The sequence below is a fragment of the Aspergillus pseudodeflectus genome, assembly GCF_044049435.1.
Source record: "Aspergillus pseudodeflectus strain CBS 756.74 chromosome Unknown BJX68scaffold_60, whole genome shotgun sequence".
Taxonomy (NCBI): domain Eukaryota; kingdom Fungi; phylum Ascomycota; class Eurotiomycetes; order Eurotiales; family Aspergillaceae; genus Aspergillus; species Aspergillus pseudodeflectus.
The window spans coordinates 119,155-144,726 of NW_027263836.1; the positions used below are offsets into that span (position 1 = coordinate 119,155).

Consider the following 25,572-nt stretch of genomic DNA (forward strand, 5'->3'; position numbering starts at 1 on the left):
GAAAGGCCTGCGGGCGGTGAGATCTCTTGTAGAACGAGGGCATGGCAGAATTGCGGGACAACCTGTTCTCGAGTGACTGCGTCAGAGGATACAGCTTCGAAAGTTGTCTCGAGAACCCGGCTTTCTTGTTCTCTTACGCCTAAATTGCTCGACTGTATATTTGATTAAAAAAAAAACGAGACTGCTTGGTGTCATCTCAAGATGGTGGGTGATCCACCACGTCGAAGCTTCAACGCTTGGAAAGATGCCGACGAGCAAGTGCAGCAATGAATCTGAACAGACTTACTGACAAACTTGTAGTCCGCTCTATTCAACTTGAAATCTCTTCTCCTCGTCTTCCTGCTTATAATATGCACGAGCGCTTACGCCCACTCGATCATGCCCGGTATCATGGACCGAAACCAGAACGGGTAGGGCGTCTTGATTCTCACTTCAGATCGTCCTTTCGCTGATATATGTAGCTTCTTCGGGATATTCTGGAAGTGTGCACGGATAGGGGAACGACTGAGTCCGTATGTTAGTATATGTTGTGTACTGATGGCCGTAAGTGAACCTCACCTCACTATTCGATTGATGACGCTACCCTCGTGAGAGTATGCAGTGAAACTGATATAAACTACCATGCAGGTGTCGATCTTCTTCGGTGGTTGAGAGGAACTCTCGGTGTATATGGTTAATGATTTTGAGGACTGGAGCCTATCGAGCGAGCCGGCGTTCAAGTTGAGACAGTTTCTTGTTAAACAAGCGTTGCTCTATAAGAATTGAACTCTATGCGTATCATTATTGTACAAAACGGATAATTTACACCACGTGTACCCATATATATATCAGTATATCCAATTAACCCAAGGCTCATTGGGTTCTCAACTGAGACTCCGGAACCCCGCTGTCCACGCTGAAGATGCAAGCCAAAATGTATAGTTTTATGCCGAGGAGAAAAGAAATCTAAAATCAGGAGGGGTATCTCATTTTTGCGACATGTTGTCCTTCATGCGCGTCAAACCTTGGTCAAGAAGAGAAGGAGCTGGCTGGCCGTTCTTTGACTGGGAGGATGACGATTCAAAGAGTGAATCAGAAGCCTTGTCGAGCTCGTCGATAGTAACCCACAGACGCTCCGGTTCCCGCAGAAAGCGCAAGGACCGCATCGAATGTTCATCCATGGTGAAACCCTCGCTCTCCATCTTCTTGATTGTTTCGGCGAGTCCGACGTGGTTTTGCTCATTGGCATGATAGTTTATGAGCATGTTCCAAGTATCCATGGAGTACTTGACATTGTGCCTATCCATCATGGCCAATACTCTCTCCGCAGCATGGCTCTGCTTCTGGAAGACAAAAATGCTCAACAATATCGTCCAAGTCAAAGTACTTGGCGGGACGTGCTCGAGTTCGCTGTTGGCTATCTTTTTGGTAGCGGAGTGCTGCATGTCCTCGACTAGCCGTGCTGCTGGTCGCATTCCCTGAGGGTAGTTTCGGAAAGCTACCAAAAACTCATTATAGGTGTGATCGGTTGCTGCAAGTGGTGCAATGGCTTGGTGGCCATGTAGCACATGAGATCGATAACGGAGATAAACACGTTCGGTAGTAGCGAAATTTTGCATACACCGAAGATAGGTCGCAATCATGATGTATAAGGCAACAACGGAAGGCTCGGAGGTACCGCTTCCGGCTGGCGGGGTGTAGTTGGGTGGAATGATGGAAAGGTCTTTAAGGGGTGTGATGTCGTGTAACTGGTTGTACATGCCCAACATGGAGTAAAAGACCTCTTGCGGTTCATCGTCTATGTTGATCCTTTTGGCGGTAAAGACGAAATGTGAATGGAGGATCTTGCTTGAGATCCACTTGTTTTTGTGCAGGTCCTCTTGAGACTGGATCTCATGCAGCAGGGTTCCAAGCCGTTCCCTATCCCCCGTGGCGACAGCATCTTTAAGCAAAGCTAGATAGGTGAATTGGTCGGGCTCAAGCTGATTGCTTTTCATGTAATCCAATACAGCATTGCCCACTTGTGAATCCCCTCCCTTAAGTGCATTGGATAGAACGACATTCAACATCTCCCGGGTGGGTTGCACTCCTAGTTCGACGAGTCTTGGAAGGATGGCAAAATTGCGCCCGTTGCCATCATCTACAACGGTATCACGCATCAGAAGTGCGCAGCAGTGGTGTATAACCTCTTTCGAAGCCATGGAAAAATCAGGGTGTCTCAGATACTGCACAGCTACAAGAGCTTTCAGGGCCATGTCAACGTCTCCAAACTCTGTGAAACGTTTCATGAAACATAACAGGGTTGCGGGCGACACATGAGTTCTCTTTTTGCGCTGGATATGCCAGGCATAATAAACATGCTCGCGATCTGTCGAATTCACATAGAGCCGAATAGGTGACTGGGGCGCCCTAATTACAGGCCAAGTGCTCGGGTCTAGGCAAGCTGTAATGAGGGAAGAATCCACAAGCCCGGGAGAGAATCTGTTGAGATGTGTAATGCACTTTGCTACCATTAATAAAGGCGGTCGTTGTCGGAGTTCTTTGTAGGTCGTCGCGAGCAGGAACTTCGGTAACTGGCTAGGGGTATGTTGTAATAGCCAGAGCGACAGGCGGTACCAGTGTTCCATCTTCTGCTTTCTGGGCAACGCCCGCCAGGTTCCACGAAAAGCATTCTCAGTTTGCGCTTTTAGTTTGTCAAGAATAAACTGATCTTCTCTCCGTAAATCGAAGTTCATCAAGCGTCGTTGCGGCTCCCTCCCAGACGCCAATGCTTCGCCTATCTCATCGCGAGCAGCCAGCCATTGAGCGGCACCAGCCGAGTCATCCCGAAAAAGCGACTGCGACGTGATATGATTGTCGAGGCCCAAAATTTCTTTGCTGACATGCCTGGTAACGGTTCCAGCTGTCCCATCTTTGTATGTGTAGTGATAAAGTACTTTGTCCACCTGCTGATGCACCACTGCAGGATCCGGTCCATGCTTAGTGGGTCTTATGAAATATCGAGGTTTTTCTTCTGCTGCTGCAAGGTCCGGTTTGCTCTCGTCAATTCCGGCTTGTAACTCCGTGGATGTGATGCCGATGTAGTCATCTGGTGTGGTAGAAATGGTTGTAGCTGAGCTTTCCGCTGCACGATCTGGAAATCTTGAGAAACTCCTTATATCGCTCAAACTTCCATCGAAGCCCGTGACGTTCGTTTGAGTGCCATATCCAGTGAGAGGGTTTACTCTCACGGACCTTGTTTGCCGGCTATGGAGGCCATTGCGGCTTTCATGCGAAAGGGAGGAGGAGGCGAACCCAGCACGAAGGCGGAGGAGCAGCGGCTGAGGCGGTCGAAATAACATTCAGAACTCTTAGTTGTGGCGCGCATCGAAGATCGCTGTGAGCTTGACTTTCGGGGTGGAATCGGTTCGGGGAGAGGGGAGAAGATGGAGCGGCGACGTCGGGGAGTCGTCGGTATGAAATTTCTCCATCTCAAAATGTGGCTGGTGGTTCCGTTCAACTGTGGCGGTGACCCGCATGTTAAGGACCAACTCTTTCAAGCTTTCTATAAAATTACCAACTCTTGAAATCAAGCTTGCAATCCACCCTGAACCTCTAATCCAGCCACCTCTACTTGCACAAGACTGCATAGATAGCTGCTGTATCCCTTCTATTGTCGAGATGGCGTCCAACCACGCCTCACTCGATGCTGCCGCAACGGAACGAAAAGCACGCCTCGCAAAACTCGCAGCGCTCAAGCGCAAGCAGCCAGAACCAGAAACACCATCAGACTCCAATACACAGGAACAAGAGCCTCGAAACGATGTCCCGGACGTGACGGCAAAATACCTCTCCGGGAGAAATTACGACACAGAGACCCGCGGCCCGAAATTGGGGTTTGACCAAGCTCCAACAGACGGACGAATTACTTTGGAATCGCAAGCGGAGGAGATAGCAAGAGAGGTTGCGGAGCAGGCGAAGAAGGATGAAGATGCGGACCAGCCCATCGACTTGTTCAAGCTGCAACCGAAGAAGCCCAACTGGGATCTAAAGCGAGACCTAGACGAGAAGATGAAGATTCTTAACGTGAGAACACAAAATGCGATTGCAAAGCTCGTACGGCAACGTATCGAAAATGCGCAACGTGAAGCGAAGGCAAAGGGCGCTGGTGCCAATGGCGATAAGCAGGGTGAGGAGGTTGGTATTGAAGGGGAGATGCTAGTGGAGGGTATTCATGTTCGTGAACGAGAGGAGGAGGATGAGAGGCAAAGAGAGGATGAGGATCTTGCATGAGTTTGATACCCAGGGTGTGGTGGTGTATTGGAGCAGCTGCAATATGACCATGCTTTCTTACATCTTGTTTTATAGGCGCTCATTGTCGGAATTTGGTCACTATCTGGAGGCGTTGAGGAATTGCATTGTAATTACTAGAAAAAGCTGCTATGAATACATTGTTAATACAAAAGACCATTTATGCGCTCCATTCCCGCTTTTCCATTGTTTGCGACAACCGAGTTATGCGTGATTTAACGGCCCATATTCATGGCTTGAGTCAGAGCAATCCGCTTGCTGTAAGGACTAAGACTTCGCTCGCGTCGAGGAGGAGGCGGTCGATGCCCTCTATCTTCTCTCCTTCCGTTGTAGGAAGGATTCGGCTTGTCTATCGAAGGGGAGCGCGTCGCATAACTCAGCTCTGGATTGGATTGTTGGGGAGTCATTGACCGTCTTCCCCTAGCATTGCGAGTTTTATCATTATTGCTACTCCGGCTTCGATCTCTGCGGTCATCGTCTCGCGAGATATCGCGCGGCCGACCACGCTCCTTTGGGCTCGATTCCCGACGCCTGCGTCTGATGTTTCTTTCCGGGGTTCGTGTGCGCGATCTTTCCCTCGACGAGTACGATGAAACGGAATAGCCAGATGATGAGTCACTATGGCGCCTCTTTCTTGAGAATGAATGGTGAGATGTCTGCGACTTTGCCCTTCCCCGTCCCATATTATCATCCTGCCTGAGCGATGCCGAGCGTGACCGGTTTGTGGATATTGTAGACACGGAACTATCCGAAACTGATGATATTGACCGAGTCCGCTTCGACGGTAGATCTCGGCTGCTTAGAGGATCTGCTTCATCGAGATTCCTTTTGCGACCGCGCTCTTCTTCACGTTGCGCTAGCAAAGCGTCCGCGGTCCCTTTCCTAGATTCGCTGTCAAAAAGCGTTCTTAAGGATATATTTCTCGAATCACAGACTCACGTGCGCGTAGTGTCGTCGGGGACATCAGTGGTGAGCTGCGGACGCAGCTTCGGGTTCTGTAATTGCTGTGTGCGGGAGGGACGGGCGAGATACGGCCGCTCTTGGGCTGTAACTTTGCATTCGTAACTGTAGTGACGTGAGCTCCTAATGTCAGCATTTAGGATGAAAGAGTCATGGACAGGGACATATCTCGTTCCAAGCATTTCTGGCAAAGTGTCGAGGCCGTCGCCTTACTCGGCCCTCTGACGCCAGGAGCGTTCCGGTAGCGATTCATCCACGCACGCTTCGCGAAGTTGGGTTGGTATGAAAAATATTTGGCGTTTGCTCCGAATTCTGAAGCTGGCCGTGAGAGGCAGAAAATATAGTTACCAGTAGTATATCGAAGAGCTGCTTGTTCTCGCGGCTGTTCAGGCAGATGGTGTGGAGTGGGATAAATAAGCGCGCGGCTAAAGCCAGCCCAGTGGCCCACGAAAGTCCTGACAAGCGAAGGTCCGCGCCCGATTCCGTCTGGCTCTCTCTTTGTCTGGTTGACAACTTTGCTCTTATTCCCAGCCCAGAACGACCTGGAAGCAGCTCCACTGGCCATATTCAGCCCGTACCACCGAGCTACTGGCCGCTTGAGTGGAATCAGACTTGTCGGACCCCTACAGCGCTCTTCTCGCTCCCTGAAGCTTTTTCTGCCTGAACGGGAACGTTAGCTCCCCCTCTCGAACTACGAAGAGTGACCAAGGAAAAGTCATGCTCAAGTCTCTCTGACAGTCGTGTAAGACCAGTCATTTTTTCTCCTCCGTTTGCATCCCTGCTCTGCCCAACGCTGGCTTTTATTACCCTGCCTCGGACTCTTTCCGTTTCCTTTCCTACATTGCCAGCAAGAAAGTCACTAGTTTTGCGGTCTAACGTCTCCCAGTTTCCTTATGGCGCTTTACGTTGTCCAAAGATATGTCGTCTTTCTTTTTTGGCTTGTGTGAAGTGGGATTTCCTAGTGGCTTTTTCTCCATTCGAATTTCGGTCTCGTGAAATACCGCAAAGCGTTTACCTCGTTCACACGATTTTGTCCCGTCGGGTCTCACCCGATACATTTCATCAGTACCTATTTGACAATCTCGCTTCGGAAGCAATCGCAAGAAGGACCCCTTCAGACTCGTCACCCGGCGTGATTTATGATAATGGCGTCAAAAGCGTCTCTGGGAGACGGACATCGTCTGTCCTTTGCAAAGGTATGCCAATTACTTCGCATCCGAATCACGAAATTTAGTGCTGACCCACGAATAAGATTGCTGCTTTGCCCCCACCATTTAAACCGGATGCTGCACTTGCATCTGATGAAAATAACCATTCACAACCACTTGAAGAACCGTCATTTTCAAACCCACGGAGCTCTCTTGGCGCGCTATCTGGCCGTGAAGGTCTAAACTCTGTCACACCCGAGTCTGGCATTTCTGATCGAGACATCGATGGGTTGTCCGAGGCCGTCAAAGCTGCGGATATATCGGAGAAAAAGGACCAAGAGCCTGCCGAATTCTCCATAGGAAGTCGAGAGAATGGATCTCTGAGGAGAGAGGATTCGTTTGAAGACGATCGCACCCACCTTTCAAATTCGTCGACTAAGCCTACGAGTTTCGACTCAAAAAGTATGGCGTCGGTCACGACGTTTGCAATGGACGAGAAAGACTCACTGCGTCCCGATGACAGTGCTAGTGTGCAAGCCATAGACGAAGAAGAGTCCCTTTCGGGTCACGCCTCTGGTGCACCAAATTCGCTGACGGGGTCGGAAGCCGGCGCTCTATTCAGGGATGCGCAGAGACACCGAGTTCCCCTTCACAGCGCAGTTCCCATGTATACCGATGGCTCTCAACAAGCCAATGGCGTTAGTATGGCCGACTCCGTGGCCAACAACTTCGTCGTTGCTAACCCGGACGCCTTCTCTGGTCGAGCCATACATGGGTTTCCGTCAGAGCCAGATGAGAAGCTCATTGAAGCTATGAAGTCTCCAAAGGATCGTCTTTTAATCCTGCAGTTGGAAGAAAGAGTCAGGAACTTTATCCAGAATTCTAAGTAAGTTTAAACACACTTCTAGTACATGCACCCCGAAATCTTTACCTAACATCTCCCCAAGGGAACAATCTCTAGAGCTTCCTCCTTCTAATGCTTTCGGCCGACTACTTGCCCATAAACTTGGTGATTACTATCACCTCACCCATTTTGTGGATAACAATGTCACATCAGTCCGACTTCATCGTACTCCCTTCTGTCGACTGTAAGTTTTACCCGTTTAGTACGTCAGTTTAGCGAGAAGTTTATGCTAACCGTTGTAGGCCTGCACCCTTGTCTATGATACATGCTGCCGCCGATAGTACACCGCCTCCTTCAGCGCCTGCCATGAAGATCATGCGCCGTACAGACGGTGAGCGGCCTTCTACAGAGGGTAGTATAGCAGCAAGCTCTTCGTCTCCCTCCAAGGCCACGTCGGAAGCTGGTGATAGTGGCAATGAAGGCGATCGTAGTGGCTCAGCAACTGGAGCCACTCCCGCGAAGGATCGATTATCTCTTACGCGAGAGGAGCGTGAGGCCAAGTATCAAGAAGCTAGGGAAAGGATCTTCCGTGATTTCTCAGAGTCGAAGACTCCAGAGGTGAATGGAGATCCCAGCACCGATGTTTCTCGGTCAAGCTCTACGAGCGGACGCAAAAAGGGACATCGCCAGAAAACGCCTCATGATGACAGCTTTGAAGCTCGATCTCAGTTCAACGCGTATTACCCTGGAATGCAGTATAATAACGGATCTTCGCCTTACAATATGGGAATGCAGGATCCTTCGTTTCCCAATCAGCCTTACATGGTTGGGCCCGGGGTTATTCCGAATAATATGGGGTACATGCCTGGGCAGAGTGGTATCATGTATCCTGGACAGATGAACATGGGCGCTGCAGCACATTATCCTATCCCCGTATCTCCTCAGATGGGTACAAGCGGCCCTTGGCAGAATGCGCCAGTTCCGCAACAGCCGCCTTATCCTGGTTACTCCATAAACCAGTCCCCGGCTATGGCGTCGGCAAAACCCGTTCCGGCAATGAACACCTATCCCGTTCAAAGTTCTGTGCAGTTCCAGGCGAGCCCTCCTGGGTGGTCGTCTCCGCCTTACCAACCAGCTTACCCGCAGGCAAATCCTCGCAACCAAGCGCCCCTCCCCTGGTCGACCTACCAACCGCAGCCGCTTAACACGAGCCCTTATGCCTACGCACAATATCCTGGCCAGCCACTGAACACCTCTATGCCAAGCCATTCGAACTCGCACCCTCTGCCGGGCAGTTTTAACAGATCTCACTTCAATCCTCAGACCCGGTCCTTTGTTCCTGGCGGAGCTGCTGGCCTAAGCCGACACCCAAACAAGACCAACCCTTCAAACATGGGGCCATATCATATGCAGGCGGGTCTGCAACCGCAGTGGAACGGCTACCAGGATGTTAGTGGTAAGAGCCAGGAACAGATTGGGGTCAACATACCCCGGGGACCACTTCCGGGCGACAAGGACTCGATTGCAAAGTGGGGAACGCCGTCTCACCTACCCCCGAAACCACCTCCTTCCGAGGTCCCTTCTGACTTTGAGGTGAAGCACCGAACTGCGAACTCTGCGAGCAATTCGTACTCTGGCACCTCGGTAGCAAGTTCCAACAACGGTCCGCTCGTTGTCTCCGGAGGGACCAGCCTAGGGCGCTCGAATTAGAGCCCTTTGTATCTGTATTTTGGCATTGCGTCGTCGCTGATGGAGTCGATGAAGAGTTGTTTTATCATCGCTATGTGTGATAATAGACAGACTTGGGCTGAAGGTTTGAAACCAACATCAGACTGTGGATAAACAAAATGGAAACGACTTGATATTGTGCATAAGGTCTGTAGCGGCCGCACCGTTTGTTGCTTGGCGCTGCTAAGATGGGAAAAGTCTTGAATAACAAGTGATACTTTTTCACTATTAGCCTAGGAGACAGGTTCTCTAATTAATTCCTGGTCTAACTCTCTCAGACAGCATCTCAACTCCGAGTCCGTTACTTATCTAGTAGCACAATAACCCAAAGCTATCTACCGACCGTCACAAACTCAACAACAACCTCATTACCTCGTCTTTAACCCTCAAATCCACCACATGCAGCCTCACCCCTTTCCGCTTCCCCTCACAAATCCTGACACAACTCCCTCTGCTCTCTAAACGCGTCGAGCCCCGAATAGGCCGCCAAAAAAAGCCTACTTCGCGAATCAACACACCCCGACCGCGCATTTATGCAGTTTCTTTTGTCTTGTTTGGCCTGACTGATTTGACGCTTACCTAATTGTCATACTACATCCGACATGCGGTGCACTCCATCTGCTATTCGATTAAAAAAAACCAGCTCAAGCCATATTTTATTCATGACTGTATAAGAGCTGAATGATTTAGTCGTCCAAACGTATAATGTACTTGAATCCGTGCAGTCTTCTGCGGATTTCTTCGAAGTACGGGCTCGACCCAGTTAGCTTTTAGTCAAGAAATAGGGAGCTAACTATATGCAAAGGGACCTACTTAGTCTGAGGTATACTTATCGGTGCTAGTGGAGTACTACAGAGTATAAGTAACTTGGGGTAGTAAGCCCTAACCATCTACATAGCCCGTCGAAACGACAGTGGACCAACCGGGGATTTTTTCGCTCCCCCAGGTTTCGCCCCCCAGAGGATCGGCTACTCGGGCTACTCGGGCTACTCGTATGTAGTACCTAGGTATAGTAGAACATCTATGTATGACTTTGAGAGTGGACGGCTGAACCCTGCTACCTACTAGTAGTACCCTGAGTAAGGAGTACACCCTTGAAACGAACCACGCTCTGCCCGTTCCAAATAAAATTCTTTCTCCAAGGGTCCAACCTCAAAAGACAAACTGACCCCACAATCCTCCTCCTTTATACAGACGCCTTGCAATGTTGCAGAAACCCCACTGTGACTCCCCCCACCCCAGATCAACTCCACTTGGCTACTCTAGTCGGCATCTCTCTCCGTACCTCAAAAAGACAGCTATCTTAACCGACCATACTAGCATGGGGCGAGGTTCCACGGGGCTGCCGCGCCATCGCTCCATACTTCTCCGAGAATACTCGCAAGACTTTGACTCCTTACGGGATGAAGACTCGCGGAAAATTGGGCGTCGGTTCTTGATACACCGAGGTAAATGGCTGATATTCGCCACGGCCCTGCGACGTAGCCTATTGTTATCCTTTCCCTAGACATACCGGCTAAATTATGTCTTCGGCTAAGGTATAGAGCCTGATCCTTCCTCGTCGTATCTCCTTGGTTCTCTAAGGTTGGGGTGAGAATGACTGCAGAGAATCTGGTACCTTCATAGGGACATTGACTTATGGGGACGCTCTTCCTCCCCTGTGTGACTTTGTCTTCCACCCAGGTGCACTCAGGTCTTAGGCGAGGTCTGTGCTGTACAGGGTGAAATACGTGTCAGCCATATGGTCTCACTCAATTACCACTGGAAAGTTTGCGGTGCTCCAGCCTGATTCTTAACATACCTGCTAGAACTCCCAAGAGCCACCGGTCCATGAACAGCCATAGAGTAGTGCGAATTCCGAGGACCCAAAGCTGCTCCTGTCCATCGTGTCTAGTATACACTGCCATAGGGATGCGCTTGTTTATTAAGCTACCATGTCTTGACTGCTGCAGATACATTACTAGATAGACCACTCTTCCCTTCAATATAATCTAGCTAACAATAATCCTCGCCCGGCCCAGATTCATCACCCTGGCAAACACGGTCTCGGTATCGCCATCCCGATGCACAGCAACCCTAACCGCAGGTAGAAACGTCCCAACAGAATTATACGCATGCCGCACCCACATATCAACTCTCTTACTCGCCTTACGCAGCTCTCCCGGAACAAACTCTCCCGTCCCCTCGAAATCCCACTCCACAGAGACAATCTTTCCAGTCCTCGGCACCGCCTCAGCACGCACGCGAAACAGCACCGACTCTCCCGCTGCGGCCTCTGAGCGATTCCGCCCATCAACGGTTAGCTCAACAACCGGCTGCACACCTCGGCGCTCCGCTGCACTTCCCGGAAGCGCCACCTGCCCTGCCTTAACAGAATACCGACTCGGCACAGGCGGCTCAACCCCCTCCTCAACCCACGCGCTCAAATCACGGAGCAGATGCTCGTAGATCCCCGTGAAATCAACCAACCGCGCCTGCAGAGACTGCGGCACGGGACCCATCTGATGATCTGCATGATCATTATAGTACAGCCGGAAGTTATCATCAGCCCGGCCCCCGAGCGCCCGCTGCACCTGCTGCTTGTACCAGTCCGCATGCCACGGGAAGGCGTCGTAGTCGACTAGATTGTCCATGACGAAGAGTTTGCCCTTGATAGAGCCGGTATGAGTGCCGCCGCCGCTGGCTGAGGCTGAAATCGAGGGCGCGAGAAAGGTGTCTCGTTGTGGGTAGCGTGGGGATCCGTTCTTGGTTCTGAGGTAGTCGTTGTATCCGTAGTATCCGGCGCGGAGAGGCGGGATTTGGTGGCGGTGCCAGGTGTGTATGGCTAGGTACCACCGGTTGTCGATTTGGAGGTGTGTGCCCGCGGCGAGGTGGCTGAGTGTAGTCTTGTTGTTCTCGCCGTATAGATATACAGACTTATCGTTTTTGTCCAGCAGGCCAGTAAATGTGCCGAGATCCTGGTCCCCATTGACAATCGTGAATTCCAGCCCAATAGGTGACCCCTCCGGGACTTTGCCCAAGACAATACTCGTAGGGACTCCATCAGCCCCCAGCACGACCTCCTGGACAGTATCATTATACTCAACCAAGCTCCCACGAAAGAACTCACCCAGCCCCGACTCCTCCGTCCCAAGATACCCCTTCCTCCCCCAAAAATCATCAACAAACGTCGGATCCGCCTGCTTTACAGGCCGAACAACCAACGTTCTAAGCACCTCGTACAATTTCGTACGATTCCTCGCTACACCGTCAAAATCCTCCCACGCGCGCAGGGGCACACCGAGCGCACTCGCCTCCTCGAAGACATCTCGTTCGAAGTCCTCTAGATCCAGCTCCGCGTCTGTAAGCGGGTCCCCGCTGCCTCCAGGCTGTACCGAATCAACGAGCGCGGCGGATTTCCCGTCCAGGACGAGCCCCGCGAGCGCGCGAATTGCCCAGTTGTTCAGGTTCGAGATTGGGATTGCCTGGATGAGCGCGATGGCGCCGTCCCACACACCCTCGGTGTTTTCGATTGCGCCGATTGTTTGTAGCGAGCCGCCGCTGCCGCCGTAGATGTAGCCGTGGATGGCGCAGGAATTATCCTCCTCGGTTTCATCGCCCGTGGTGACGATATCATTGTGGTTGCTAGAGTTGGAGGTGTAATACTCGCACGCAATCCTCTTTGAAAGCTTCGCAACAGCCGCGTCACCACGATACCCAATCCCCGCCGCGACGCGGACGGTATAAGCGTTGCTATCGGCGCCAAAGGCAATTGCCTCGTCTTCTGCGGTGGAGTTTTGGAGCGGGTAGACTAGTTGGAAGAAGCGGGTGGGCCAGATTGTGTTGGTGTTGGTGTTGGTGTTGGTGTTACTGTTAGTGTTATTGTTGGTGGTAATAGGAAGGTAGATGTTAAAGTCGACGGAGGTATCATTGAAGTAGCCCGAGACCCTATGGTGCGGGATGGGAAAGGAGAAGTCAGAGCGGCTAGTGATGACTGGTGTAGTGTAGAGCGGGTCAATGCAGGATGCGGTGATCTGGAGGGGGCCATCGGGGGTTTCGGATGTACATTCTGGGGCTGCATGGCCGTGTTGGATGAGAGACAAGGCTAGGGCTGCGAGGTGGAGACGGTGTCTGCAGATGAAGAGGTTAGGGTGGGAACAGCAGGCTGAAGTTACATCTGACAGGAGCCTCTTACCTGATGTAGTTGGAGAGAATCATCGTGGTGCAATACTCAAAGCTAATGTATGTCTCATGCGTTGGGGCCGACTGGGTTGGAGGAAGGCATCAGGCAAACACCAGACCAGCAGGCCCTTATATAGTCAGATTCGCGATTCTTGCAAGATGGATTTAGCCATCTCGGTGTATTGAACAACATTTAAGCCGAGTGTGATTGAGGAGAATGTCCAGATCCTGGAGAGGCGGAGACATATACCCCGAACAAGACCAAACCACAGTCTGCAATGCAATACTCCGCACTGGGGTAAGACTCTGGGGGCGAATGAGTGATTTTTCGCTTACAATCAGATGAGAGCTCGGCAGCTAGCGAGCGTCGTCTTGCATTTCACTCAAGGATTTTAGTTTACTTTACTCAGTACCCCTATTATTAATTTGTGTATGCTAGACTGTTATTTTGACAGCATGTATGATAATCCATCGGGATGACGTATCATGGTTGGCTCAAAACTGTCTTACACTTTGTATAGCATAAGTCAATACACACCTACAGACCCGGGTCTCAAACAATGGTCAGCTTGCGATACGCAGCATCCCATCCGTACATAAACCAGCCTGCTCCAGCGGCCAACGCAGCAACTCCTCATAACCCTCACCAAGTAACTTTTGAATCCTCGTTAGAAGATGCCTCGGCCAGGTCCGCATAAACCAGTCACGCTTCATAGTGGTAAGCAATAAAGCATAATACGCCAGAATGAGCAGGCTTAGTGGCCGCCTCTGTTGCAGGCACGCAACGAACCGCTCCTCCACCATGTACAGCCAGATGAAGATGAATTTATTTTTTGGTGGACATGTAAACTGGCCATCGGCGTTGCCGAACGTCGCTTCGTATATTGACTCGATACGCTCGTAGGCCTGGAGGTAGACTACTGTATCTGCTGTGTCTGTATCGGCGCTGTCTTTGTCTGAGGTGATGAGATCTCGCAGGCGCCGCATTGGCTCTTCCCATTCGAGCCGCCGGTATCCCTCTTCAATGCATGCAGGCGTTGTGGGCTCTGGATCTGGTTCGGAAGAGGGCGCGAGAGGTTCTAGGAGTCCGGAAAAGAGGATGTCCGGCTCGAACCTCTCCCTGATTAATCGCACACCCTGGATAACCGACATCCAGCGCTGCGGCGCATGACTGCCAATGTTGCAGACAAGAAGGTCATTGTCATCTGTGGGGCCTGATGCGAATGTACAGTATGTCATGAGGGTGGCAGCCGTGTATAGCGCGCCACATGTTGCGTTGTTGATAGTTGCAAGGGCCTTTGTGAGTTCCACCAGACCGACTGCGCTGTACTTTTGCGCAAGAGCTGTATAATAAGCGCATTTGGCTGTGTTCTGTTCAGTGGTATATGCGAGATGATGGCCTGCTAATGCCAGAGCGAGATGGAGGACGACATGGCATGACAGGCCTATGCGGGGGACATTATGCGACCAGAACCGAGCGATGGGGTTATCCGGTGGATCGGAATGGGCGAGACTGCGCCCAGTGTGGGAAGTGAAATGCAGGAGCAGTTCGAGGTCGGGGGCATTCAGCAATGGGCCGTCAAGGTCTGGGTTGTTCAGGTGTGCAGGTAATTGCTCCTGAGGTCCTGAGGTACCGGCTGCAGGGCCCCACTTCTTCCGGGGCCGGCCTCGTCCGCGCTTTCCTGGACTCACAGTAGTGGATCCCGTGACAGACCTCGAATTGGCGGATTCAGGGTCAGGGTCGAGGCTACAGGGAACGCAGAAGCGGATGCAGTTTGTGCAGCGCGGCTTCACCTCATCACACTAGGTGACTAGTTAGCCTGATCCGTACAGCTGGCAATATTAAAGAGGAGAGCAACCTTGATTTTGCGCTGTCTGCAGACGAGACAGCCGTTTTTGGATTTGCGGTGCGTCCTGCGATGATGCATGGTGGCCACCCAATCTGCAATTTGCCACGGAAACTAGAGGCAATATAAGCTGGATGCTCAGTAATAATGCAAGCATGGCTGAACAAAGCTAAGAGCTTGGCACTAGCTGAAGAGCTGTCAACGGAAGTTGGAGATACAAGGCGTCCTCATAGACATAATCATAAGGAGACCAAAAAAAAGGGTATGTAAGATTCTATGAAAGAAGCCTACAGTGGCAATCACAGACTATTCCTACCAGCATAGACAAGGTTAAGATATACTAGTCCATTAATCACTACAGGAAGTTGATAGATCCCACTAGATACTCTCCCACAGTTAGGGCATGCCCAGCCTTTCACCCCACTTCCCCGCACAGAAGTCCTGCGGGGGGGCCCACATCAAGCTCGCCTTTGTGGATTTCAACCAATGAGAGAATTTTCGCTCCGAATACGAGCAAATCCCCAGTCTGGGTATAGTTGCTCCCCCGACTGTGTGGTCCTGGCTGCACCCAGTGCTTCAAGCGTTTCTCAGCCAGTACTGTGGCATACCGGTTTCCTTTACTTCCTTGAGTTGGAAGTGTACTTAGTGTAAAGCGATGTTGCTCCCTTGAAAGTTTGAGGAGATTAGCAATACTGTCTCGTAATATTGAGTGTGCACGAGCACTTAAGAGTGCTTGCCGTTGACTTAGAGTAAGTACACACTCTTTTTTACCTGAGTAGAGACAGCTGATTCTCAGGGCCTAAAACCTACTCTTTATCTAAATCAAGCGCCAGCTCCACTATACCAGTAGTAATAGTGAGTATCACAACTCTTGGGATAAACTTACTTCATCCTACCTTTCGTAGTCCTTCTTCGTCTGCAACCTACTTGGCAGTTGCAGAGACATGCAGCCCATGTAATGGCTTCATGCATGCTTTTCTCCATTTCTGGAATGTTCGACTAGGGTATCAATTGCACGAAAGCTGCTTAGGCTCCCGGCGAGCTGTGTGATAAACAGGTAGCGGTCGGAAGGCCATTGAAGCCCCGCTCATTGTCTGCACAGCATACCCGTACTTCCTCAACGGCGGAGCTCTATTATCCTTGGCCTCGAGCACAGAGCTATACACATTTATTGTTTACCATGCCTTGCCAGATCACCGACTGGCAGCGCAGGTCTTTGGCGACGGGATTGTTGCCTTAACATTCCGGTTCTCGCATTGTTCATTGACATTGATGATATTGATCTCATGGTACTCCGTATCGAGATCCAAAAGCCCACATTGCAATCATGTGCTCGATTTGATGAATTCAGGTAGAGAGTTGATCATCAACATTGAGATTGTGGCTCCCCAGCCCAGATGGAGGGCTAATTTATGCCTTAGAATTCAGGCCTCAATATCATCGCCCCCAACTTCTCCAAAGAACACCGCGAGACTGAGTCACAAAATCCCCTTCTCAAGCTTCAACTCTCAGCTGCAGATGCTAGCTACTGTGCTAAGTGGCTTTTCCCACTTATTGCAACGGCCCTGCATTCCTCTTATATAACCTAGAATTCAGCACTACGAACAATTGATGGTCTCTGCTGGTCAGGCCTACCCATTGATTCCGAAATGAGCGCCAGAAGCTTGTCAGAGGCTCGTGCAGATCATGGAGTAAATGGAGGTTCTGGGCGCATATCGTAAGCTCCAACGGCTCCCAGAGCAACAACTCTATATTGATCGAACGTCTAGATGTGAAAGATGTCGACGGCGCAAGGTGACTTTTATCTATGACTCTGGAGAGAACCTTCTTATTGATCGAAATTCTACAGGCCAAGTGTGACCGTGCCCGCCCATGCGGGCAATGTATCTCAGCCAACGTGGAGTGCATAAATACAGATTCTATGAAGAGGAGGTGGGTATACCAGACACTGGAGTTGCCGAGTTACGAAAAATGATACGAAATTACTTCTTTCCAGGCCGATTTCTCGCTCTTATGCCACCGCTCTTGAAGAGCAAGTCGCTTCCCTACAAGCTTTCATCACGAACTTGGCAAGTGCTAGTCATCTGGAACGAGACAAGATGCTCGCAAACTTTCAGCAGTCATCTGGTGATCATTTGCGACCGCCGACAAGGAACCCCGAGAGTTCGAGCCGTAGAGCATCTAGAGGCTCGTTGCTGAGAATGAAACACGGCCATATGGCTCAGTTTTTCGGCGAGACAAGCTTCTACCCCATAGTTCCGAGTGTAGACGAAGAGATGGATGAAGATTTGCGACCATCGCTACGGAGCTCCGAGCTCGAGATACAGCAAGTCGCAAGCAGCACTGGGCCGAGTCCGCAAGGTGCATCTGATGCTGCCGCATATGGCCGGCTCGCTCCCGACAACCCGATCTGTCAGCGCGCCATGTCGGCCTTCTTTCAGCACGCATATTACTACCACATGGTTCTGTACCGGGAGTATTTCCTTCGTGACTATAAAGCGGGCAAGGGCCCATACTATTCCGACCTCCTTTTTTACACCATTGCCACTCTTGGTTCTCTCTTGAGTCATGAGGATGAAGTAAGGAGCCTGTCAGACGCGTTTTATGAATATGCAGAGAATATTCTCTACGGGGGAGTACTCGACTCGCCAGATGTTACCACAGTGCAAGCGCTGCTCCTCTTAGGGCAGCATGATGTGGGACGCGGGAAGCAAGCAAAAGGGTGGCTACTGACAGGTTGCTTGACTGCTTCATATAATGGATATGCCTCAGTTAACTGCTGACACTTGTCAGGTCTTGCTTTTAGGATGGTCCACGAGATGGGTTGCATCTTGATCCGAATCACTGGAAAACGACCCATGACTCGGAAGTGGATAGGGAGGTTCTCAGACGGGTATACTGGGCGTGTTTCATCGCAGACAAGTAAGTCTCTTCCTGGTAGTCTCAATAGCGGCGGAGCTGACGTGTTATAGACAGTTAAGTCTATACTTTGGGCGACCCCCTGGTCTTCATTCTAGTGAAGCAGACGTGCAAGACTCTGTTCGCATAGCATATCCCGTTGACTGGGACTCGCTGTTGGACGAGTACATTGAGAAAGACACGTCTCGAACGCAGTATGAGGACGGTGTTGCGTTCACCAGTTGTTTCACTCAACTAGCAAATTTATCGAAGATCATCCATCGCATGATCACCGAGGTCTTCGAGTATAGGAAAACTGACGATGCGACTATTCTTGCGGCATCGACGAAGTCGCTCTATGTTGCCCTAACAAAATGGCTCGTTGAGCTCCCGTCCAAGCTGCATTGGAATCAATGGTCGAAGAACGCGGTGCCGCCATATGTACTTCATCTCCAGTAAGTAGGCTTCTTTCTTCCAATAGCAGATAGCACTCACAGTTCTAGCATCTACTATCACACTGTGATGATTATATTATACCGACCGCCTCGAAGGTTAATGTCCAATCATCTCGCCATCTTCCGCCAGGGATTCGAGATCTGTGAACAGTCTCTCACGTTGATCTTCCAACTATTGAAAGTTTACTCAAGAGACTACGGGTTCGATCAACTACCAATGACATTTGTACACACCGCGGCGACTGTGACCAGCCTTGTACTGCTAAAGCTACTTGTGCCCGGCTTGTCTAGCGACAACAGTGCCACAGCTCGGCAGCTTGAGCAAGTATCGGCGTTTGTCGATAAGCTGGGTCGAACTTGGACGGTGGCATCGCCCATTCAGGCCGCGATAAACGACGCCCGGAAAAGGATCACTCAGATGGGTACTCTGCAGGAACCGATCTCCTTTGATTGTGATAATCTAATGACATTTGACTGGTATGTATTTTTCGTGCATTCTGTTATCCTGATTATGAGCTTGGGTTAAGCTGTGATACAGGCAGGTAGATCCAGATCTGCAGTCAGCGTTTCACCTGTCTCCGGTTGGTTTCAGCGGCCTCAATGTCCTAAGCGACCCTACCATTCCAAACGAACAAACAGTACCCGCCCCTTACGAATTACCATTCCAATGACCAATGTGACCTTATAGCCTACTTACTTTGGTACTCGCGAGATCCTGAGTTTGCATTTCTATCCACCGGATAACCCCTGTCCTGGGATCACAATTGATGTACTCAAAGGCCGCCTCCCCTTCCTTGAGGATGGCAACCTCCTGCCAAGTGATGAACTTCCTATCATCCCCAAACCGCTTGCCATGCTTCATGGACGCGCTAAAGATCTCCAAGTGCGATGGATGCCGGCTCGACCACTTCTCCATGTCCGCCCAGTTCCGGTGGAACCCAATGACAGAAGTCTCCCGCAGCGGCTGCTTATCTGTCGCAATGACCCTTTGCCCCATTCTGAGCCCGATGGAGCCCGTCTCCTCGGGATTCTCCCACAGATATTGCATACCTCGCATGAGCGTTGGCTGGAGATCGCCTTCGTAGGCCTCACGTTCCTCCGCATCGCAATCCTCCCACCGTTGGCCGGACCGGATATGACACATGTTGTCGTAGTTACGTCCACAGACTCGCTGCCCGAATCCCACAGCCTGTGTGCGAGACATACTAGTAAGCCGATCGGGGAGCGGAAATTCATCATAGGCAGAAGCAGCCAGCCGATCTCTTCCTGCGCCCCAATATTCGGTGAAATCATGCGGCGGCAGCTCAACCCTCGGCAGCGCAGCCAGCCCCGGTTTATGGTAATCGAGTCGGACGTAGTTTGTCTGGAGCCGGTCCAAGGGAACGGTGAACCCCTCACACCAGAGGCCGATGTCGTCGCGCCCTGCGTCGGCAGGTAGGCCCTGCCAGATGCGCAGTAGGTCGACCTCTTTCAATTTAGCGGAGAATTGAGCCGGGTCTGTCCAGTGTGCGATCCAGAGTTTTGTCCCCGGCATGTCGTTTCCGGCGGTTATCTTGAAAGTCTCTGTCACGGCGGGCTGGTTACCCCGTTCGCTGAGGAGGTGGTCAATCTGCCGCTCGGCTTGCGTGCGCGCTTGATCGATTCCTCCTCTGTGGGATTGGACGCCTAGGTAGAGTGTACAGACTGTGTGTACATTCTCCGGGAACTTGACCGTCCATCGTTGTTTCTGCACTTTGTGGCCTGGTGGCCGCTTAAGTGAGTGGTTGCGTTTCTCTGGTGACATTGGAAATTGTCCACTCCCCTGTGTCAATGTTTTCGGGTGAGAACAAGATGGACTCTATTTTTTTCGTGTTGGAGACTAATGATAACAACTAATTCCTGGTCGAGGCAGAATGATTGTTCTGATACATAATGGCTGTCAGCACCTAGTGAGTGGTTCATCGGAGTTCCACCCCCGAATTCTTCATGGCTACTTTTGTCTCTGTACGCCAAACCGGATCTATATGATGGGATGACAGCAACTCCACTTCGGCGTTGCAAGTCCGACGTCCCACTCCAAGTTCTCCAACTCATGCTTATGATAAAGTCATAGAGCACCTGCTTTAAAAGCCATCCAGCCCATTGCAATATTCAACAACCCTTACAATACATCCATCACCGAACCATGTCGACCATCAAACCAGACCTCACAATCACCTACAAGAGTCTCGGCTCTCTAGACCTCCCGATGGACATCTACCTGCCTAAAGATGTCAAAAACGCGCCTGTCCTTCTGTGGTTCCACGGCGGCGGTCTTCTGTAAGTACCCAAGGTTGACGCATTCATCTCAACATGTCCCCTGCCCGCTAGTTCCCTTATAAGAAGGGACGGTAACAACTAACACACCACCAGTCAAGGCCGCCGCGACCTCATCTCCCCACACATGCGCCGCAACGTGCAAACCCGCGGCTACATCGCCATCTCCGCAGACTACCGCCTCGCACCCCAAGTCCCCGTGAACGAAATCTTCGAAGACGTCAAGGACTGCATCCACTTCATACGCAACGACCTCGCCTCGGTTTTATCCAAGGAGAAAAAGGAATTCGAGGGCATCATCGACAGCACCCGCCTCGCCGTCTCCGGCAGCTCTGCAGGTGGATATCTCACCCTCCTCGCGGGGCTCTACATCGACCCAAAGCCACAGGTCATTGTCCCCATCTACCCGATAACAGACCCGCTGGGAACATTCTTTACGAGGCCGCAGCCCGCGCCGAACGGGCGGTACGCGGCCTCGAGGGACGAAATGGCCGCGCATCTTGATCGCAGTGCACCCGCGATCGCAAGCAGCGGGAAAGTCCCCGAAGACCCGCGGAGCCATATGTACGTCTACATGCTGCGGACTGCATCACTAGCGGAGTTGTGGGGGATTGGAGGGGATGTTTCAGCTACAGAGCAAGAGCGATGGAGGATTCCGAGACAGATATATGAGCATGGCCTGCCCCCGGCTTATATCCTGCATGGGGATAAGGATACGGCGGTGGGTGTAGAGCAGGCGGATGAGGTTGCGGGTGTGATGGTTGGGTTAGGGTTGAACGTGAAGTATGAGCGGGTGCATGGGGCGGATCACTTTCTGGACAATGGGGAAGGGTATGAGAACGAGGCGCTGTATGACTTTGTCATGCGGTATTTGTAGATATTGTTTCGAATGTTATTTGCAATGCGCTTGCTATGCCATCGTATTCGGCTACTAGGTACATTGAGCTCTATTCTAGACTACGAAACGAACCAAATCTTCGGGAAGTCGGCTGTTGAAGCCCTAAGCGTGACAACATCTATGACGACTAGAAAGTTCTCCAAAATGTCACCACCTATCTGAATACTAGTAATGGGCAACCCTTGACAAATCCATGTAGATACGATCCAATTGACGGAGCTTGAAAACTAGAGACTGTCTGAGGCACGAACGGCTGCGGACGACCGAGGCTTCATTGTGGGGCAACGGAGATGGGCGTCGGACTCCCCCCTCCGAGCCAAAGTTTGTCTCTGATTCGCCATGAACACGCTGTTAGTGATGCACAACGCCTGAACCAATGATTAATCTAGCATAATCTCAGCCTCACAAGGGACTACTAGTAGTATAGTATCCATACCACATGAGAAGGTGACGCCTCAAATTTTACTCTCATCCTCACCACTTTCTTCACGGGGTTGATGGAGAACATCGCTAGTCTCTATATGTTGCACGTCTGGTCCCAGGTGTAGTTATCCATATAAAAGGCGTTGAAACATATATATAGGCGGGTACCAGGTGGGGCAGAGACAAGGTAATAAGATATATGAAGAGGTGGTCAGAGTTGGTATAGACTTTATCTTGCATGGCATTATTCTATGCATCTAGCTAGCCCTAAGTAATTGTAACCTGCTCCAACAATCAGCCGTACACTAATAGATCCATGTATATATTCATTATCATTATCATCATATACAGCTACCGGAGTCCCTCTCAAAAAGATTGTATCCAAAGGAAACTCGTGATCATGCCGATATGCAAATCAAGTATCCCGTCTGTTACTGGTACTGTCCATCTCACTCCCAACAGGCTCACGCGCTGGTAACTCGGCCATGACACTGGTCTCTCGACTTGTTGACGCCACTTCACTCACTACACCTCGACCATCAAGCTCAGGCCTGAACGGGTCAGCGTGTAGCTGTGCCTTTGGATCGTAGCCATCACTACTAGAAAGTGTGCCATGTTGCTTCTGTATCTCGATCCGTTTTCTCCGCTGCCGGCGCATCAACACGCAGCCCACGAGGATCAGAACCAGCGACAAGACAACAACAGGCACGACCACAGCAGGAACTATGACGCCGACATCTGGTGGGTCTGATCTTTCACCCGCAATTGTCCCCTCGCCAGATCCGTTCTCTGCGGCTGCATCGGCGGGACCCGCTGTTGGAGTGAGTGTGCTACCCCCACCGAGCGTCACAGTTGTGCCCAGATCCGAATTGCCTTCAGTCGTCGTCGCGGTGGGCGAAAAGTTATAACCTAGCGAAGAGAGTGACTGCTGGAGAGCCGACTGCGTCGCCGCCAACGAGGACCACGACGAGAGGAGCGCATTGATATCTAACTCCTGGGTAGTATTGTTGATGTTGGCCCCATCGCAGTAGTTAATCCACTGCTGGAACGTCGGGCCCAAGTCCTGCTGTGAGGTTGTGCCATTGTCGGCTGCGATGAAGCGCTCAAGGCAGGTCGTGCAGTCGTCACGTAGATTTAGGAACACGGAGTTTGGCGCGCAGATAATATCAATGTTGTTCGTGCCTTGGGCTTCAAGAGCAGCGCGATCTGTTGTGGGAGAGAAGGGGGTTGGTTAGATTAATGTGAAGAGGACGGCGGGGGACAGCATACTGCACGCGTCAAAGCATGGATTCGGTACGTTTGCTGAGTCTAAACCTGAGGTTGAGTCTGTAGACTGTCTGCGGAAGATACCGGTGATGAGGCCGCGGATCTGTGGCGGGAGAAGCATTGTGCTGAGCGTAGAATTAGTGTGCTTCTCTGTCTAATGCGTACGGACAGGAAACGGGGTGTTGGACGGCGCACTTGAAGAGGAGAAGTTTTAGGAAGAGGGGTTCCTCAGGTTTTTAGAATCCCCTCGAGACTTGGGCTAATGATAAGCCTCGAAACTGACAAGGCTGGGAATTGACTCAAAGTTTGGGTAACACTGAGCCGAGACCTTTAGGAAAAGGATCTACTAACAATCCTCCCTGGAGGCACCATGGCGAATCATTATGGCAATCCTATGCAGTGTGATATATTGCTTTTTGCGGTCAGTGCATATATGGGCAAGCTTTGCCTCTACCCTAGGTAGGGTACTGGCTGGGTGGTGGTGTAAGTTGCTAGTTCAGCCTTGCTTCTTGCAAGTTTGATATCTTCAATCAACTTTCAAAGACAATGAGAAAGAGCAAGACAGGACTAGCTTAGATTTAACCGGTACGTATTTCCAGTCAGCAGTGATATACGTTGATTCGCCTTTATTTATGTCCTACCAGTTCAGCCCTATGTCGTACATCTGTCGCCTTTCACCAGCGCATCTTGCGAAGGCCAACATGGCGATGCTTCTGACCTAGCCTGCCTGCCTCGAGAATAGAATCTCTATATGTTGTTCACAGTTATTGCACCAATCATGGTCTACCTAGGTGCAGTTTGCAATGGGTTACTTGGTCTACTCCCTCTTCAACAGCGTGCAGATGCTGGCGGACATGCTTTGGTTATATCTGTGGCACACGACGGTAAAACCTAGAATAGAGGCTTAGATAAATCAGTACCTGGAAGGGTGAGGGTGGGTCTTTTCCACGTCGAGCCGGTAGCACTAAAGAGGTTGCAGGAGGATGGTGGGTGGTAGTAGGTCCTAGTTCCCTGTGACGAAGCCAGAACCTGAAAGCAAACCAGGTTCTAATATCAATGGGATGCTCCATGCTGCTATCAGGCTGATCTTTGCAAAATATATGCCTGCTAGAGGTCTATTAAGCCAAGCAGCTCCAGTATAATGAACAAAAAGAAATTGACATAGAGTACAATACACAAGATGCTACCTAGAATACAGTGAATCAATCGATGAAGCTCCAAATGCACCCTCTCCCTCCTCTCCCCATCCAAACCTCTCGCAGGGTATATCTACTGCTCCTCCTCCTCCTCAGCCTTCCCCTTTACAACCCCCTTCTTCCCCTCCTTCCCAAGCTTCAACTTCGAAATCTCCCGCTCAAGCGCCTCAACCCCATCCTTCCGGAACTGTGTAACCTTCTTGACATTCATAAGCGTCAGCTCGTTCAGCGCCTCAAGCCCCTGCTCCCGTCTCCGCGCTACCGTCCGCGCCGTCAGCGCAAACCGCATATCCTTGGGTCCGTCGACGAGCTCCAGGATCGCGCTCGCGGCCTGGTCGTCCTTTTTCGGCTCGACGCGGAGAACGCGTGTGTAGCCGCCCGGTCGCTCGGCGTAGCGTTCGCGGAGGGGACCGAAGAGTTTGGGGAGGATGTCGTGGGGGGTCTGTTTGTTCATTGCTTCATTAGCGATCTGTTCTTGCTGAAATGTGAACGGGATTGGTCTCGGTCTCAGTCTGAGCCAAATGGATTCGATCCCATTTCAAATCCCGATCGCCATTGGCCTTTTTGGGGCAGGGAGAGCATACGTAAAAAGTAGACAACGCCCTCTTCCGACTCGCCTCGGTATTCTTCTTGCCCAGGGTAATCAGCTTCTCGGCGAGGCGCTGAGCTTCCTTGGCCTTAGCCCATGTTGTCGTGATGGATTCATGCTTGAAGAGCGATGTGACCAGGTTGCGGAGGAGTGCTTGTCGGTGCGAGGAACTGCGACTCAGGTGTCGGTATTTCGCGGCGCCGCCGGCCATTTTGTGTGGTTATGAAGGTGGTTGCGGGGCAGATTGGGGAGGGAATGTGGTGGAAGAATTCGATACGTTCCGTAAAGAGGAGCTGGTCGAGGGTAGGAATTGGCGTGGAGTTCGAAAGTGAGGTCGTTGAAAGTGAGTGTCGTGACCAGACTTGTTGGAGTGAGGTTGTTTGGCTGGAAAGATTTCGATTTCTGCCCGCAGCCAATCGGAGTTAGGCAAGTGCCAAGATTCTGCTCCGCATAGTAATTTGGAAGTATAAGAGCTCAATTTTGGAATTGTCAGGTTTTACTTGCTTTATGAATTAGGGATCTTCTTCTTATCATGATTTTACCTTTTTAAATCCTTCACCACTTTTTTGTATGTCTTTATGTAATTAGATTGACA

At 51.0% G+C, this 25,572-nt stretch overlaps 11 protein-coding genes across 11 annotated transcripts; 5 read left to right on the plus strand and 6 right to left on the minus strand.

The window, feature by feature from the left end:
• The first annotated feature begins 64 nt into the window (after window positions 1-64).
• BJX68DRAFT_245994 (protein kish) lies at window positions 65-787 on the plus strand. Its single transcript, XM_071041578.1, has 4 exons — window positions 65-204; window positions 301-410; window positions 462-543; window positions 628-787. The coding sequence occupies exons 1-4, from the start codon at window positions 202-204 to the stop codon at window positions 649-651; spliced, it is 219 nt and encodes a 72-aa protein (XP_070894394.1). The 5' UTR covers window positions 65-201; the 3' UTR covers window positions 652-787.
• BJX68DRAFT_245997 (pentatricopeptide repeat protein) lies at window positions 788-3,414 on the minus strand. The gene has a single exon (XM_071041579.1). The coding sequence runs from the start codon at window positions 3,318-3,320 to the stop codon at window positions 966-968; it is 2,355 nt and encodes a 784-aa protein (XP_070894395.1). The 5' UTR covers window positions 3,321-3,414; the 3' UTR covers window positions 788-965.
• A 95-nt stretch (window positions 3,415-3,509) lies between these two features.
• BJX68DRAFT_245998 (CCDC12/cwf18 family protein) lies at window positions 3,510-4,407 on the plus strand. Its single transcript, XM_071041580.1, has one exon. It carries the CDS (start codon window positions 3,640-3,642, stop codon window positions 4,249-4,251), a length of 612 nt encoding a protein of 203 aa, XP_070894396.1. The 5' UTR covers window positions 3,510-3,639; the 3' UTR covers window positions 4,252-4,407.
• Window positions 4,408-5,612, minus strand: BJX68DRAFT_245999 (zinc finger CCHC-type containing 10). Its single transcript, XM_071041581.1, has 3 exons — window positions 5,398-5,612; window positions 5,209-5,344; window positions 4,408-5,151 (listed from the first exon to the last, which is right to left on the minus strand). Exons 1-3 carry the CDS (start codon window positions 5,480-5,482, stop codon window positions 4,485-4,487), a joined length of 888 nt encoding a protein of 295 aa, XP_070894397.1. The 5' UTR covers window positions 5,483-5,612; the 3' UTR covers window positions 4,408-4,484.
• Window positions 5,613-5,712: 100 nt separating this feature from the next.
• Window positions 5,713-9,226, plus strand: BJX68DRAFT_246001 (putative R3H domain protein). Its single transcript, XM_071041582.1, has 5 exons — window positions 5,713-5,971; window positions 6,116-6,425; window positions 6,482-7,263; window positions 7,325-7,465; window positions 7,524-9,226. The coding sequence occupies exons 2-5, from the start codon at window positions 6,369-6,371 to the stop codon at window positions 8,929-8,931; spliced, it is 2,388 nt and encodes a 795-aa protein (XP_070894398.1). The 5' UTR covers window positions 5,713-5,971; window positions 6,116-6,368; the 3' UTR covers window positions 8,932-9,226.
• A 1,714-nt stretch (window positions 9,227-10,940) lies between these two features.
• On the minus strand, window positions 10,941-14,349 carry BJX68DRAFT_278828 (uncharacterized protein; the record flags this gene model as incomplete). The annotated part of the gene is made up of 2 exons (XM_071048609.1): window positions 10,941-12,997; window positions 14,283-14,349. 2 exons carry the CDS (start codon window positions 14,347-14,349, stop codon window positions 10,941-10,943), a joined length of 2,124 nt encoding a protein of 707 aa, XP_070894399.1.
• Window positions 14,350-17,056: 2,707 nt separating this feature from the next.
• Window positions 17,057-18,836, plus strand: BJX68DRAFT_271340 (fungal specific transcription factor domain-containing protein; the record flags this gene model as incomplete). Its single annotated transcript, XM_071046921.1, has 4 exons — window positions 17,057-17,653; window positions 17,764-17,879; window positions 17,930-18,310; window positions 18,359-18,836. 4 exons carry the CDS (start codon window positions 17,057-17,059, stop codon window positions 18,834-18,836), a joined length of 1,572 nt encoding a protein of 523 aa, XP_070894400.1.
• A 156-nt stretch (window positions 18,837-18,992) lies between these two features.
• On the minus strand, window positions 18,993-20,093 carry BJX68DRAFT_271341 (phenylacetaldoxime dehydratase family protein; the record flags this gene model as incomplete). Its single annotated transcript, XM_071046922.1, has 1 exon — window positions 18,993-20,093. The coding sequence occupies one exon, from the start codon at window positions 20,091-20,093 to the stop codon at window positions 18,993-18,995; it is 1,101 nt and encodes a 366-aa protein (XP_070894401.1).
• A 191-nt stretch (window positions 20,094-20,284) lies between these two features.
• BJX68DRAFT_181488 (alpha/beta hydrolase) lies at window positions 20,285-21,510 on the plus strand. The gene is made up of 2 exons (XM_071037216.1): window positions 20,285-20,608; window positions 20,702-21,510. The coding sequence occupies exons 1-2, from the start codon at window positions 20,475-20,477 to the stop codon at window positions 21,480-21,482; spliced, it is 915 nt and encodes a 304-aa protein (XP_070894402.1). The 5' UTR covers window positions 20,285-20,474; the 3' UTR covers window positions 21,483-21,510.
• An 831-nt stretch (window positions 21,511-22,341) lies between these two features.
• Window positions 22,342-23,313, minus strand: BJX68DRAFT_271343 (uncharacterized protein; the record flags this gene model as incomplete). Its single annotated transcript, XM_071046923.1, has 2 exons — window positions 22,342-23,132; window positions 23,196-23,313. 2 exons carry the CDS (start codon window positions 23,311-23,313, stop codon window positions 22,342-22,344), a joined length of 909 nt encoding a protein of 302 aa, XP_070894403.1.
• Window positions 23,314-24,308: 995 nt separating this feature from the next.
• On the minus strand, window positions 24,309-25,353 carry BJX68DRAFT_246008 (mitochondrial 54S ribosomal protein bL17m). Its single transcript, XM_071041583.1, has 2 exons — window positions 24,973-25,353; window positions 24,309-24,830 (listed from the first exon to the last, which is right to left on the minus strand). The coding sequence occupies exons 1-2, from the start codon at window positions 25,186-25,188 to the stop codon at window positions 24,462-24,464; spliced, it is 585 nt and encodes a 194-aa protein (XP_070894404.1). The 5' UTR covers window positions 25,189-25,353; the 3' UTR covers window positions 24,309-24,461.
• Between the last annotated feature and the right edge of the window lie 219 nt (window positions 25,354-25,572).